At 43.1% G+C, this 11464-nt stretch overlaps 2 protein-coding genes across 2 annotated transcripts in view; both read left to right on the plus strand.

The window, feature by feature from the left end:
- The first annotated feature begins 305 nt into the window (after positions 1-305).
- znf865 (zinc finger protein 865) lies at positions 306-4839 on the plus strand. Its single transcript, XM_037692867.1, has one exon. It carries the CDS (start codon positions 532-534, stop codon positions 4606-4608), a length of 4077 nt encoding a protein of 1358 aa, XP_037548795.1. The 5' UTR covers positions 306-531; the 3' UTR covers positions 4609-4839.
- A 5632-nt stretch (positions 4840-10471) lies between these two features.
- dbpa (D site albumin promoter binding protein a) overlaps positions 10472-11464 on the plus strand; it is a 43840-nt gene continuing 42847 nt past the window's right edge. The window contains exon 1 of the mRNA XM_037692740.1: positions 10472-11226. Within this exon, the coding sequence (XP_037548668.1) occupies positions 11031-11226 (196 nt within the window). The 5' untranslated portion in view covers positions 10472-11030. The remainder of the gene's footprint in view (positions 11227-11464) is intronic.

Below are 11464 nucleotides of genomic sequence, written 5' to 3' on the forward strand. Positions count from 1 at the left end.
TAAATTTGACTTCTTCATAAAGTGTTATATTGTGACATTTTATACTAGAAAAGTAACTGTTGTTTTTAATTATTGATTTTGTGCTTTAACGCTAATAACATTGTCTTTTTTTCCAGGCTCCCCAGAGAACTTCATGTCAAGACAAAATTTATCTTCCTCTGAAATAACAGCGTCTTTGTGGGACTGCTTGGACTGATTTTAAAATCGACTTATGGATATGAAACGATTTACAAAAACACTACAAACTCTGTTGTTTAATATAATTTCGTATGCTTTTTTTAAATTTATGACCCATTTTACGGCACACCACTTGAAAGCTTCATTCCTGAATGAAAAGTAAACCCAGTTGTACATTTATTTGAGGAAATTCAAGCGTTGACTTTTGAAGGATTAAAGTGTATTTTTTTTTTTTTAAATCAGGGTTTGAACGGAAGCTGGACTGTCTCCGAAAGTCAGACCTTTTAAGGTTAAAAGGGGCTCCTTGCTGTTTGTGGTGACTTTGTGCACAGTGTACGTCTGCTGAATTGGGAGATGTTCCAGTTCAGCAAGTACCCCATGGACATTCTGGAGATGCTAAGTGGACACCAAGCCCACCAGTTCAAAGGCCTTGGGTTAGATAGACAACTAAGCCACCAGCAGCAGGTCCAACTGCAGCACCAGCAGCAGTTGCAGCAGCAGCACCAGCCCTCTGCTGAAGCTACTGGGAGCTTGTTGTCTGGACTTGGACTGGGATCTCTTCAGAGTTCTCGGACCAATGCCTTTGCTGATTCTTCCTCATTATTTGCCAAAATGACTGCCCCTCCCCCATCCATATCCCATCAGAGCCAGTCATCCTCATCGTCCCATAGCTCTAGAAAGTCCAGTAAGATTAGCAGTGGCAGTTCGACATCAGGATATCCACAGTTTCTACGACCGTTCCATCCAGCTGAGGCCGCACTGGCTCAGGAGCAACTCCACTCTGGGATGGGACGTTTCGACTTCAGTGGAAGCAGTAGTGGAGGGAGTGCTGGGGTGATTGGCGTTGCACCTGCACCTCCTCCTCCTCTTCATCCAGGCCTCTCTGTCCCTCAACCCTCTTCTGGCCCATCGTCCTCTTCACCTTCTTCCTCTACCACTGCTTCAGCATCCAACAACCCTGCCAGCAGCACTGCAGTCCCCTTAGTTGGCCAGTCCGATCCACGCAGCCTCCACCAGCAGTTCAGCTGCATGCTTGCTGCCAACCAGTACTTCTTGTCTGGTGTCCCTACCAACAGTAGTCTGGAGCAGTTCCTTGTCCAGCAGGGCACACACAACCACTTGGGCTTAGGTCTTAGCCAAGGGGCCACCGAGTCTAACTCAGCCCTGGCCCCTCCCCCTTCCCTCCACTCCTCCCACAGCCATAGCCACAGCACTCCACAGCCTCAACAGCAACAACAGCAGCTAACCCCTCATGCCTTATCTCATCCGCACAGCCACACTCACCATCCGCACCCCCTCCACCCAGCCCCCCAGCCTGCTCCACTGAGTAGCTTTGATTTTCAAGGCATTCCAGTGCTTTCCAGTAACCAGATAGCATCATTAATGCAGCAGGAGGCAGGCATTCCCCTCCCCCTTCCTCTGCACCTGTCGCTATCTAAAGACGATACAACAAAGTCAGGGGACGGCTCGTCTTCAGCAGTTTCAAGTGGAGGAAGCAGGAGAAAGAAAGCGATGGCTGGCTACCTGCCCCAGAGGAAAGCGGACAACAACAGCAGCAATCAGAGCGGTCACAGCAGCAGCAGCAGCGTTGATAACTGCCACAACAGCAGCTCGAGTGGGCACAGTCAGAGCTCCTCTTCAGGCCTTGTGGGAGGAGGATCTGGGGGAGTTGGGCTAAGTGGCATCAGAAGTGAGACACAGCACTCCTCGATGCTCTCATCTTCCTCCCAGCAGCAGCAGCAATCATCTTCCACTGTCTCCTCATCTTCATCTGCCCCCACATCTTCCAACTCCTCATCTGTACTTGTAACCAATGGTAACCAACAACTCCCCAAATCCCAAGAAAGTCACAATAGCATCTCTTCTAGGCAGCCTGAGCCAGAACCCCTTTACCACTGTGGTGAATGTGGTAAAACCTTCACGCACCTCTCCAGCCTTCGAAGACATCTTCGTAGCCACGGTTTGACACCAGAAAGCCAAAGCAGGAAGTCTGACTGTAACTCTCCCAGTCCAGAAAGAATATTTTGCTGTGGCGAGTGTGGGAAAAGATTCAAAAAGAGAGGTCACCTCATCCAGCATAGTGTCACCCACTCAGAAAACCGGCCTTTTGTCTGCAGCATCTGCCAGAAGTCCTTTAATCGTAGAGAGTCTCTCACAAGACATGAAAAGATTCACGACGAGAAGCCCTTTCGCTGCCCGGCTTGTGGGCGTTGTTTCCGTGAGAGCACTTCACTTCTCAACCACGCTGCTTCAGGTGCTTGTGGCAAACCACCTCGCAGTTCTAAAAACCGGGCGAGCAGTGGAGGGAATACAAGATCCAGCCCGAGCAGCAGTAAAATGGGAAATGGTGGCAATGGAGTAGGAATTTCAAATAACGGTGGAGGGATGGCGGATGACAAGTATGCAACAGAATATTCCAGAAATCGATACCAAAACCAAACAGCCTACAATAGTGGGATAGATGACTACAGACGCTCACAAACATCAACACTTTACTCCTCAGAAAGTACATTAAGCAATGAAATGACCAGTCAAACTCTACGTAAGGCCCCTTTAGCCCCAACTCTTCATCCCCATCCACAAAGTCAGCAGCAGCACCAGCAGCAGCCCCACCTTCCCTTGTCTTCCCTATTGGATGATTCAGAGGATGAGGTCACTAGCAGTGCAATGTCAGCCATTGCAGCTGCTGCTGCAGCCTCCTGTGATATAAACTCAGAAAGTCGAGAAGGAGAAAGGAGGGACATCATTGGAGGTCTTCTGGGAGGATTGGGTTTTGGTAACTTAGGTGGGCCGTCATCAACATCTACCCTGAATGGTTCAACCTTTCCTTTAACCCACCCCAGCTTGCCCCAAGTAAAGCCCAAAAGGCCACGGAAACCCAGAGAAAAAAGGGACCCCAACACCGTCGTGAGGAGGAGGAGGAGCCCAGCGCCTCCAGGGGACGGCTCAGAGAGGCCTTATGGGTGTCAGATTTGTGACAAACGCTTCCGAAGGGCGGAAACTCTGCGGCGCCACAACCGCGTGCACACAGGAGAGAAACCTCATGGCTGCGAGGTGTGTGGCAAAATGTTCCGTGAGCCCTTCCACCTCACCAAACATCTGACTGTGCACTCTGGTCAAAAGAACTACAAATGCAATCTTTGTGGAAAGATGTTTGCTTACGCACAGAGCCTTGTTAGACACGGCAAGTTGCACAGAAAAGGTGAAATTGACAACCAGGGCCGGAGAATAAAAGGTGCTGCTGCTGCCATCAGTCAAGTTGCCAATTCAGGGAACTCTGACTACTTCTCATCGTGTTCCCAAGAAGAAAAGTCTCCAACCTCTGGCACCCCCTCTCAGAGGCTCTACACCTGCACAGTGTGCTGGAAGTCATTTCGCCACTATTTCCACCTTACAGCACATCAACAGACTGTCCATGGCGGGGGGGTGGGGCTTGAGAAGTCCTATCGTTGTGAGGTATGTGGCAAAGCCTTTGCCTACTCCAACAGTTTAGTGCGACACAAGTTATCGCAGCACGGCATTGACCGCGGTGGTCAACGCGTCAACCAGTCTCAGCCATCTGAATACTCGACGCTTTTTTACGATTCCAGCGTAAGTTCCAACTATGCTGCATCATCCCACATTCATCAAGGGGTTTCAGAGCAGCAACCACAGCAGCAGCCACAGCAGCAGCCACAGCAGCAACAACAAATACAACACCCTTTTCCCTACCATGCAAAAAACTTCCAAAAGCGACATGGTCAAACAAGAAAGCACCGAAAGAAGAAACGGCGAATAGTGATCCATAGCATCATGAGAGATGGGAAGCTGGTGGGTGTTCCTTTGAGTAAAGACACTCGGAGGAAGCTAATGATGCTGAGGAGAAGAAGGGGAAAACGGCAGGCTCAGTTCAACAGAAAAAAGCTGCTGGCCCAAATTAGAAAAAAGGGGTGTATAATGAAAGTCAAATCATGGTGTGGGGGGGCTGTCAAAGTTACAGGACTCGCTTGTATGGATGTCCCCCTCAAGCGCTTCCCCTGTCCCATCTGCCCCAGTACTACATATGCCAAACAGGGCTCTCTGCTGGTGCACCACGCCGTCAGGCATCCACCAAGAAACTCGGGCCGTAACGCCCGTCTGAGGTGCCAAGTGTGTGGACGACGGACCTCCTCGTTACACAAAGCCTTGAAGCACAGAGGCCAGCATCTGAAGCAAGCTGCATTCCAGTGCCACAGATGCCACCATCGTTTCTGGAACCCTCGTCTCCTGGCCCGCCACAGGTTCTCCTGCAGGGGGACAACCATCGGCGGCATGGGTAAATCCTGGGACCTGACAAAGGCTGGATTACCGGCTACTGCCCAGTCATTTCGTGAGCATTCACCCGTCCACTTGTCAATTCCATCTCTGGTCCAGCCTGATAGATCAACAGTTCTAACCGAGTACGCTCAGTAAAACACACAATATTTTTTAGGTTTTTTTTATAGATTGTTTTGAAATTTATTTTTTATTAAATAAACCAGGATGCGAACAAGAGCTAACGTGTTTTTAATAAATAAGTGGGAGAACGGGGAGGACATTACAAAACGTCCTCGTATCCCCACGTGGCGAAACCTGTCTGCAGTCCAGACGTACTACAGCAAAGGTGGTTGACAAAAGGACATGAACTTCTAAAGGCCTAAAGTTAAAACCACCCAACGCACTTGTCTTTTTCCTGAACGTGAATAAACGTTAATCATTTTAGTACCATCCGTTTGGAAAAAGTAACTCATCTACTTTTTTTTCTGTCATTGTTCTAATGTTTAAATTTCTAATTTGCTGCGTTTGAACATCAAAAGAAATCGGATGCTTGTAGAGACGAGGTACCTCAGTTTGTTTTCACATTGTTTACCGTTAAACAGTGGTCATTATGCTCTGTGTTGATCCTTGGAAGAAAAAAATATATATACCAGTGTGACATTCACCCTTAAGAAATTTATCTCTAGAGCAGTGGTTCCCAACCCTAGTCCCTGTGGAACACCATCATGTGCATTTTTAGTTCCTCTGCTCCCAACACAACTGATTTGAATGCAAGGGGTTTTTAACAGGCATCTGCCAAACTTAAGGAAGTAATTAAATCATTGAATCAAGTGTGTTGGAGCAGAGAAACTAAAATAGGCAGGATGGTGTTCCTCAGGGACCAGTGTTGGGGAACCACTTCTTTAGAGGACGTAAATCCAGATTTGATACAAAGTAGTTTATGAAAATGGCCTTTGGCACAGTACACCATTTATTTATCACAGGAAGCCAAACTGGTTTCTGTACTGAGGTCATTAAATAGTTTATTTTGCCTTGTTTTAATGCACACTACGTAAATCATTTAAAAACGCGTACATGAAGCTTAGACACGACTCAAACTGGTTCAGGATTTGAAAAGGACGAGAATAAAACATACTGTACAATTCAATATTTTATTATATACTATTTTACAGTTGTTTTTTACTCCCAAGTATTATTACTTTTGTCATTGTTGGTATTGTATTGGTGGGAGGGGACGAACTCGGACTTTGTAAAACAGTGGGATGAGTGTTCGTATCCGTGTGATCATTTTCTCCACTTCTTCCCGAGCCCTGTTTACCTGCTTCCTCGTTGCCTCACGTCCCATTTTTTTGTAACAAAACTGTGTTCACATAGTTAAATTTTAGGTCCTGTCCAGATGTGCTTCTTCCTTATTTTTAATTTTTATTTTTAGGTTTTTCTGTAAACTAAAATGTGTAAAATTATTACTAAATTACTATCTTTTTTTTTTTTTTTTTTTAAGTGACTTGTTGAAAACCTGCAAATAAAAATCTGAAATGTTACTTTCACTTTTTTTTTTTTATTTACACGGTTCTGATAAATTTTATTTTCATCACTGTACTTAATATTTAATAGGCAAAAGATGTTTAAATTTGTTGATAATTGGAATGGTTACTGGTTTTTGTAGGTTACAAGTTTAAAATTGCAATTATGTTGGGAGAAAAAAAAAGGTTTGGATAATATTTTTTATTTGTCTGCAGTTATTAAATTGAGATTTCACATTTAAATGATCAAACAGTAAAGTTATATTCCTGGAATGGCACTGAGAACAGAGCAACTTAAGTTTTTGTGATTCTCTCGACTGGAGATGAAAATAAATTTGGTTCCTAAATACTAAAATCTGCACAGTGACATTTTACAAATCAAAGTTTTTGTTGTTTCCATCGCAAAATATTAACTTAAATGCATTATGGAGAACTTCTGATTTAATTGCTTGGCCGTCATGTCCAGCTAAAAAAAATCCTGCATTTAGCAGTAAATTAAAAAATAAATAAATAAATTTCCAGTAAACAGTAGATTAACAAAGGCTGCAATTTGTGTCCAAAACTTCAAAAGACTGTTTAGCATCTAGCACCAAATATGTGTTTCCTTGGTTACAAGGGGGGGGGGGGGATGCATCCTATTTAAAGGATAACTCAATGGAGAAACAGTACTGACACTTAAGTTTTATAAGATGTACAAGTAATGTCTTTTTTTTTCCTGTTAAAAGGAGTGACACTAGTTTGAAGATAAATTAAGAAATTAATTAACTTGTGCATCGGTTGAGTGTATTGACTTTTAAGCGAACCTATTTAGTCTTTCAACACCTAAAAGTGCCAAAACATTTATTTAATTGAATTTACCATACTGCATTACCGACGTCAGCCATTAGATGGCGCCCTGTACTTTTCAATGATGGCTGCAAGTTTAAAGCAGTGGACAAAAACTACTAAAACCTAAATCAGACAGTATTGTAGTGAAGTTGTTTCACGCTCCTTCCTGTCAGCATGAATGCTGTTTTTTTTTTTTGTGTGTAAAGCTGATTTTGCTGTTTGTCACTAAAGTGTGACATCATCTCACTCAGGGTTTTTCTAGGAACTGTCACCGCAGAGCAGCTGCTGCTGATTTATGGCTCTGTCAGATTAGTATCCACTGGAAACACAAGATGTGGGATTATGTGTGATTTACACCTGCACTTTATTTTAGGCTGTTGGGCTGATCGTGTTCGCTTTCACTCGATTTATTTTTTACTTTACAGGTCACACAAATGTCCTTTTTAGAGCATTAAAAACAAACATGAATTTGAAGTATTTTTCAATTACAAAATGATACTTTTTATTGTACTGCTTAGTATAAAAGATGTCTTTAAAAAGCAATAAACTGAATCCATAGTGTAAATGACACAGCGCAAAAATTAGATTTCAAAATAAATTCTAAGAAAACATTTGCTAGTCATCTTACTTTAATTTTAAATTAGATATATAATTAAGAAAATTATGCATCATCTATATACTCGCAGTAATAAAATATTGTTTTTAGTTCGATTTATCATATAAAGAGTTAAGAATAATGTACATGAAATGTGATGCAGTACATCCTCCCACTCTTTCCATAAAAACATCAAAATATAATCAAAACACTTTATCAACAGTTTACAGTGACGTGTACGTAAATATAGCATGTTAAGTAAAATGAAAGGAAAAATCATTATCATTGGCTAATAAATCTGTTATGAATTCCTGATTAAAGTATGTTAGGTTTTGTACTCTAAACAGTATATTCTTGTGTACTTATATTCCACCTTTTATTTACTTTTTAAATAAACATGTATGTGTTCATCTTGTCATTATATTACATCTGTTTGTTTTATATTTTAATTTGGGTAAGTTTAATCTTTGAAGTAAATCTGATCTTTTAATTGTTCCTCCAGAAGGGAAACACTTTACCCTCTGAGCTGTCACGTGGCTGTAGCATGGGAAAGCCTGTGGGCGGAGACTCTGACCTATTTTCAGCCAATCAGAGTCCGAGACTGGCAGCGACTGACCTATATTCAACCAATCGCAGCGCAGCTCAGCCGCCGCTAGGCAACAGTGGGCGCGTGCGGAGAGCACGTGACAGTTCGGCGTAGAGAGCGCGAGCGAGCGGAGAAGTCGACAAACAGTCCGTCCATTTTATGGGATTTAATGCGATTTAAACACTTTTCCTGCCGTTCTTTCAAGAAAAAAATACGTCTGAAAGTTGCTGTTTAGTTAAAAACACAATAAGTTCCACGCAAACAATTAATTTTTTTTTAAAAAATTCGTGTTTAATGCAGATTATTTTAAACGTTCTTACCTACTTGTCTAAATGGAGTACACCATGTTGTGGACTGTAAAGTCTGTTTGACGTTTTATTGATGACAAAAATCCGTTGGACACCAAGCGGGAGAAACAAAAGCAGACACGCACGACCTGTGACTGTGCATTTCATTAAAATTACACCCGGTCATTTTTTTTTTTTTCACCTCTGTGTTTACATGACAGCGTGAGAAAAGAGGAACAGGGCGGAGAGCTTTCCCTCTCCATCGAGGAAGACGATCGGCTCCGACGGACGTGATTGGATGGGCAGGTCCAAACAAAGGCTCGCTATTGGTTCAGCTTGCGAGGAGGCGTGGTTTTAGCGGTGCTACGTTCAATAAAGCTTGTAAAAATAAAGACGTTCTGTTTAAACGCAAAAAAGGGGTCAAATCAAGTTTAAACGCAACTACACTACATATCAATAATAAAGTACTAAACAATGCAGCAAAAGCTTTTGTATTTTAACATAAAAGTGGAGCAATTTAAAGTTGGAACTATTCTGCTCTTGTGGTTCAGTGCAGACTTGAGGTGTTACAATTCCTTAATGCAAAGTCATGACTAGAAAAAAATATTGATGGTTAACTTTTCTTTAATTAAAAAAAAAACATCTGAGCAGTGCGTTTTTCAAAGAGCCAAACTGACTGGAAATAGGTCAAACATTAAACCTACACAGCCATGCAGCCGAATGTAGGTCAATCCTGAGACTCATGAGTCGACTTTTTTTTTTTTTAAGTTTCAGATTCAGCTGAGTGTTGTTTACATTGAGTGTGGACCTGCTTTTCAGAACACCTATAACTAAATTTGTATCTGTGTGTATCACAGTAACTTCTTTATGTTTGAGTTTATACTTCACAGTGAGTACTTTTAATAGTTTATTTTTTGCCACAGCTCTCCTTTGGGTTTGAGCCTCATCAGTATAAATAAATTTACCACTGATACGTAAACATAGAAAGATGAGTAAAACGTCAAAGATGAATAAATTAATAAATGTGAATCTTCTTTCAGTCGTTTCCTCTGTAGGGGTCACCACACGGAGTCATCTTGCAGCTCACCCTGCACCCTCTGTCCTCACTCCAACTAAAATGAATAAACCATGAAAGACGGCGCAATGGAGCAGTGGTTAGTGCTGTTGTCTTACAGAGAGAACGTCACAGGATCGCTTCTCGGCCTGGGACTTTCCTTGGTGGAGTTTGCATGTTCTCTCCATGCATTAGTGGGTTTCCTTCAGGTACTCAGATTCCAGATAAAAAAAAAAAAACATGCACGTTCGGTTAATTGATAACTCTAAATTGTCCTTAAGAGTCTGAATTTTTGTTTGTCTTGTTTTATCTTTATGTGTTTCTGTGATGGACTTGGGACTTGTCCACGGTGTCCCCTGCCTCTTGCACAATGACCGCTGGAGACGGTTGCAGCCTGAAAATGAAAATAGTGGACCATGTCTTCATGTGCATAGTAAAATGATGGCTAAAAAAAAAGCATGATTTTTAAAATAAATTTATGATGATGATAATGGTTAGAAAAAAAAACAAAATAAGATCAATATAAAAACGCAGGTGGAGCAGACTGGTGATAAACCTTTAAATAAAACAATGTGTATGGCTGGAAAAGTAGATATACGACGTATACTGAAACACATTGAGAGTGAAATTCTAGGACTTAAAAAATTGTACAAAACAAAGCAAACCAAAAGTAATACCAAAACAACAACAAACAAACAAAAAAACCCACCTAAATTACTATAACAAAATCGCGTTTTTATATTATTATATTTATTTTGAAGACTGATTTATTTCATATCTACTTTGCTGTGACCTGAAGAAACCATCTAGTATGAGCAGTTCTCATATTTCCCACCGTTTCCGCGTACCGTGAAAGCACAGCATCCTATCTGAGCGTTGGTGGGCGTGGCTGTGAACCGAAGAGGGCGTGGTCAGGCCTCGCAAACGATCCACTCCGCCGAGCGCCTTTCCCCCGTGAGCGGTGACGTGACGCGAGCGGCTCGTGTTGGTTCCAGCTGACAGGCGGAGAGAGAACGGCGAGAAGAATGAGCGGCTGTGTACGTGCGCGCGCGCGACTGTGCGTGTGGGCAAGAAAGGGAGGGAGCGCGAGAGAGGGAGGAAAATAAGAGCCATCATTTACTGGATTTTATTATTTTTTGAGGGGGGCTTTCTTTATTTCTTCCATCTGGTTTTATTTCGCTCATATTTACGCGCAGTTTTGTTTTGGCGGATTTTTTTTCCTCCGTTTTGGAGACTTCCCACCGCCGCGTTCCGGCTCGGTTCTGCTGCTTCTGACCCATCTTTTCACTGCACCATCACCGCTTTTATTTGTGCCTGTTTGATTTCAGCTGTCATTGATTGTCCCTCTCTGGGGAGGGCGAAATTCTCCATCGGATCAGCCGAGCACCGGACCGGACCCAGCACCAGTCCATGAAGAGGACTTGGACCGGGTCTTCATCTGAAATAGTTTGCTGAAGCGTCGAGAGGAACTCCTGAAGGCTCAGGATGAATTAAAGCAGCATGCAGCCAGTGTGGAGATAAACCCCCCCCTTTTTATTTGATTTTATTCCATTTTTTTTATTTGCACATTTTCACGCATGGGACGAGCGGCCTCACCTGTCCGCGCACCTTTTGACCGCGCGCCCGTCACTTGGCACTAACCGGATTACTCTGATCTCAAGCGCACTTTCTGCAGGTGTTTGCCCCCACCCCCCTCCTAAAAGCTATGTCCAGGCCTCTCACGCAGCTACTTCCGCCGGATATTCCCGCGGGGGCCACGAGCCCGCAGTTTGGGGCCAGCAGCCCGGCTGGAAGTGTCCCTCAGGGGGGGCAACTGACCACCATGACCAACCTGAAGTCCCTGCTCCAGGTGCCAATCAAGGCCGACCAGAGATCCCCCAAGGACTGTTGCGAGACTAAGGGTGAGTGAACGCACGCGCTCGTGCGTGTGAGTGTCAGGGGGGACTTTGATTGTTTTAAAGGGAAACGCATCAATCAGCTGAGTTTGTTTACACTGTTTGTGTGATGACATTTGTTTACTTAAAAAAAAAAATCCATCTTTCAAAATAAAAGGCAACGAGAGCATGTAATTAAAAAATGACAACTTTAAATCTGAAAATGGACTGAAAGAAAGTCTCATATATATATATATATATATAT

The sequence above is a fragment of the Nematolebias whitei genome, chromosome 19 (genome assembly GCF_014905685.2).
Source record: "Nematolebias whitei isolate Nwh7 chromosome 19, NemWhi1, whole genome shotgun sequence".
Taxonomy (NCBI): Eukaryota; Metazoa; Chordata; class Actinopteri; order Cyprinodontiformes; family Rivulidae; genus Nematolebias; species Nematolebias whitei.

Coding starts and splice junctions, on each gene's coding strand:
- znf865 (XM_037692867.1), top strand. CDS start 532: ATGTTCCAGTTCAGCAAGTACCCCATGGACATTCTGGAGATGCTAAGT.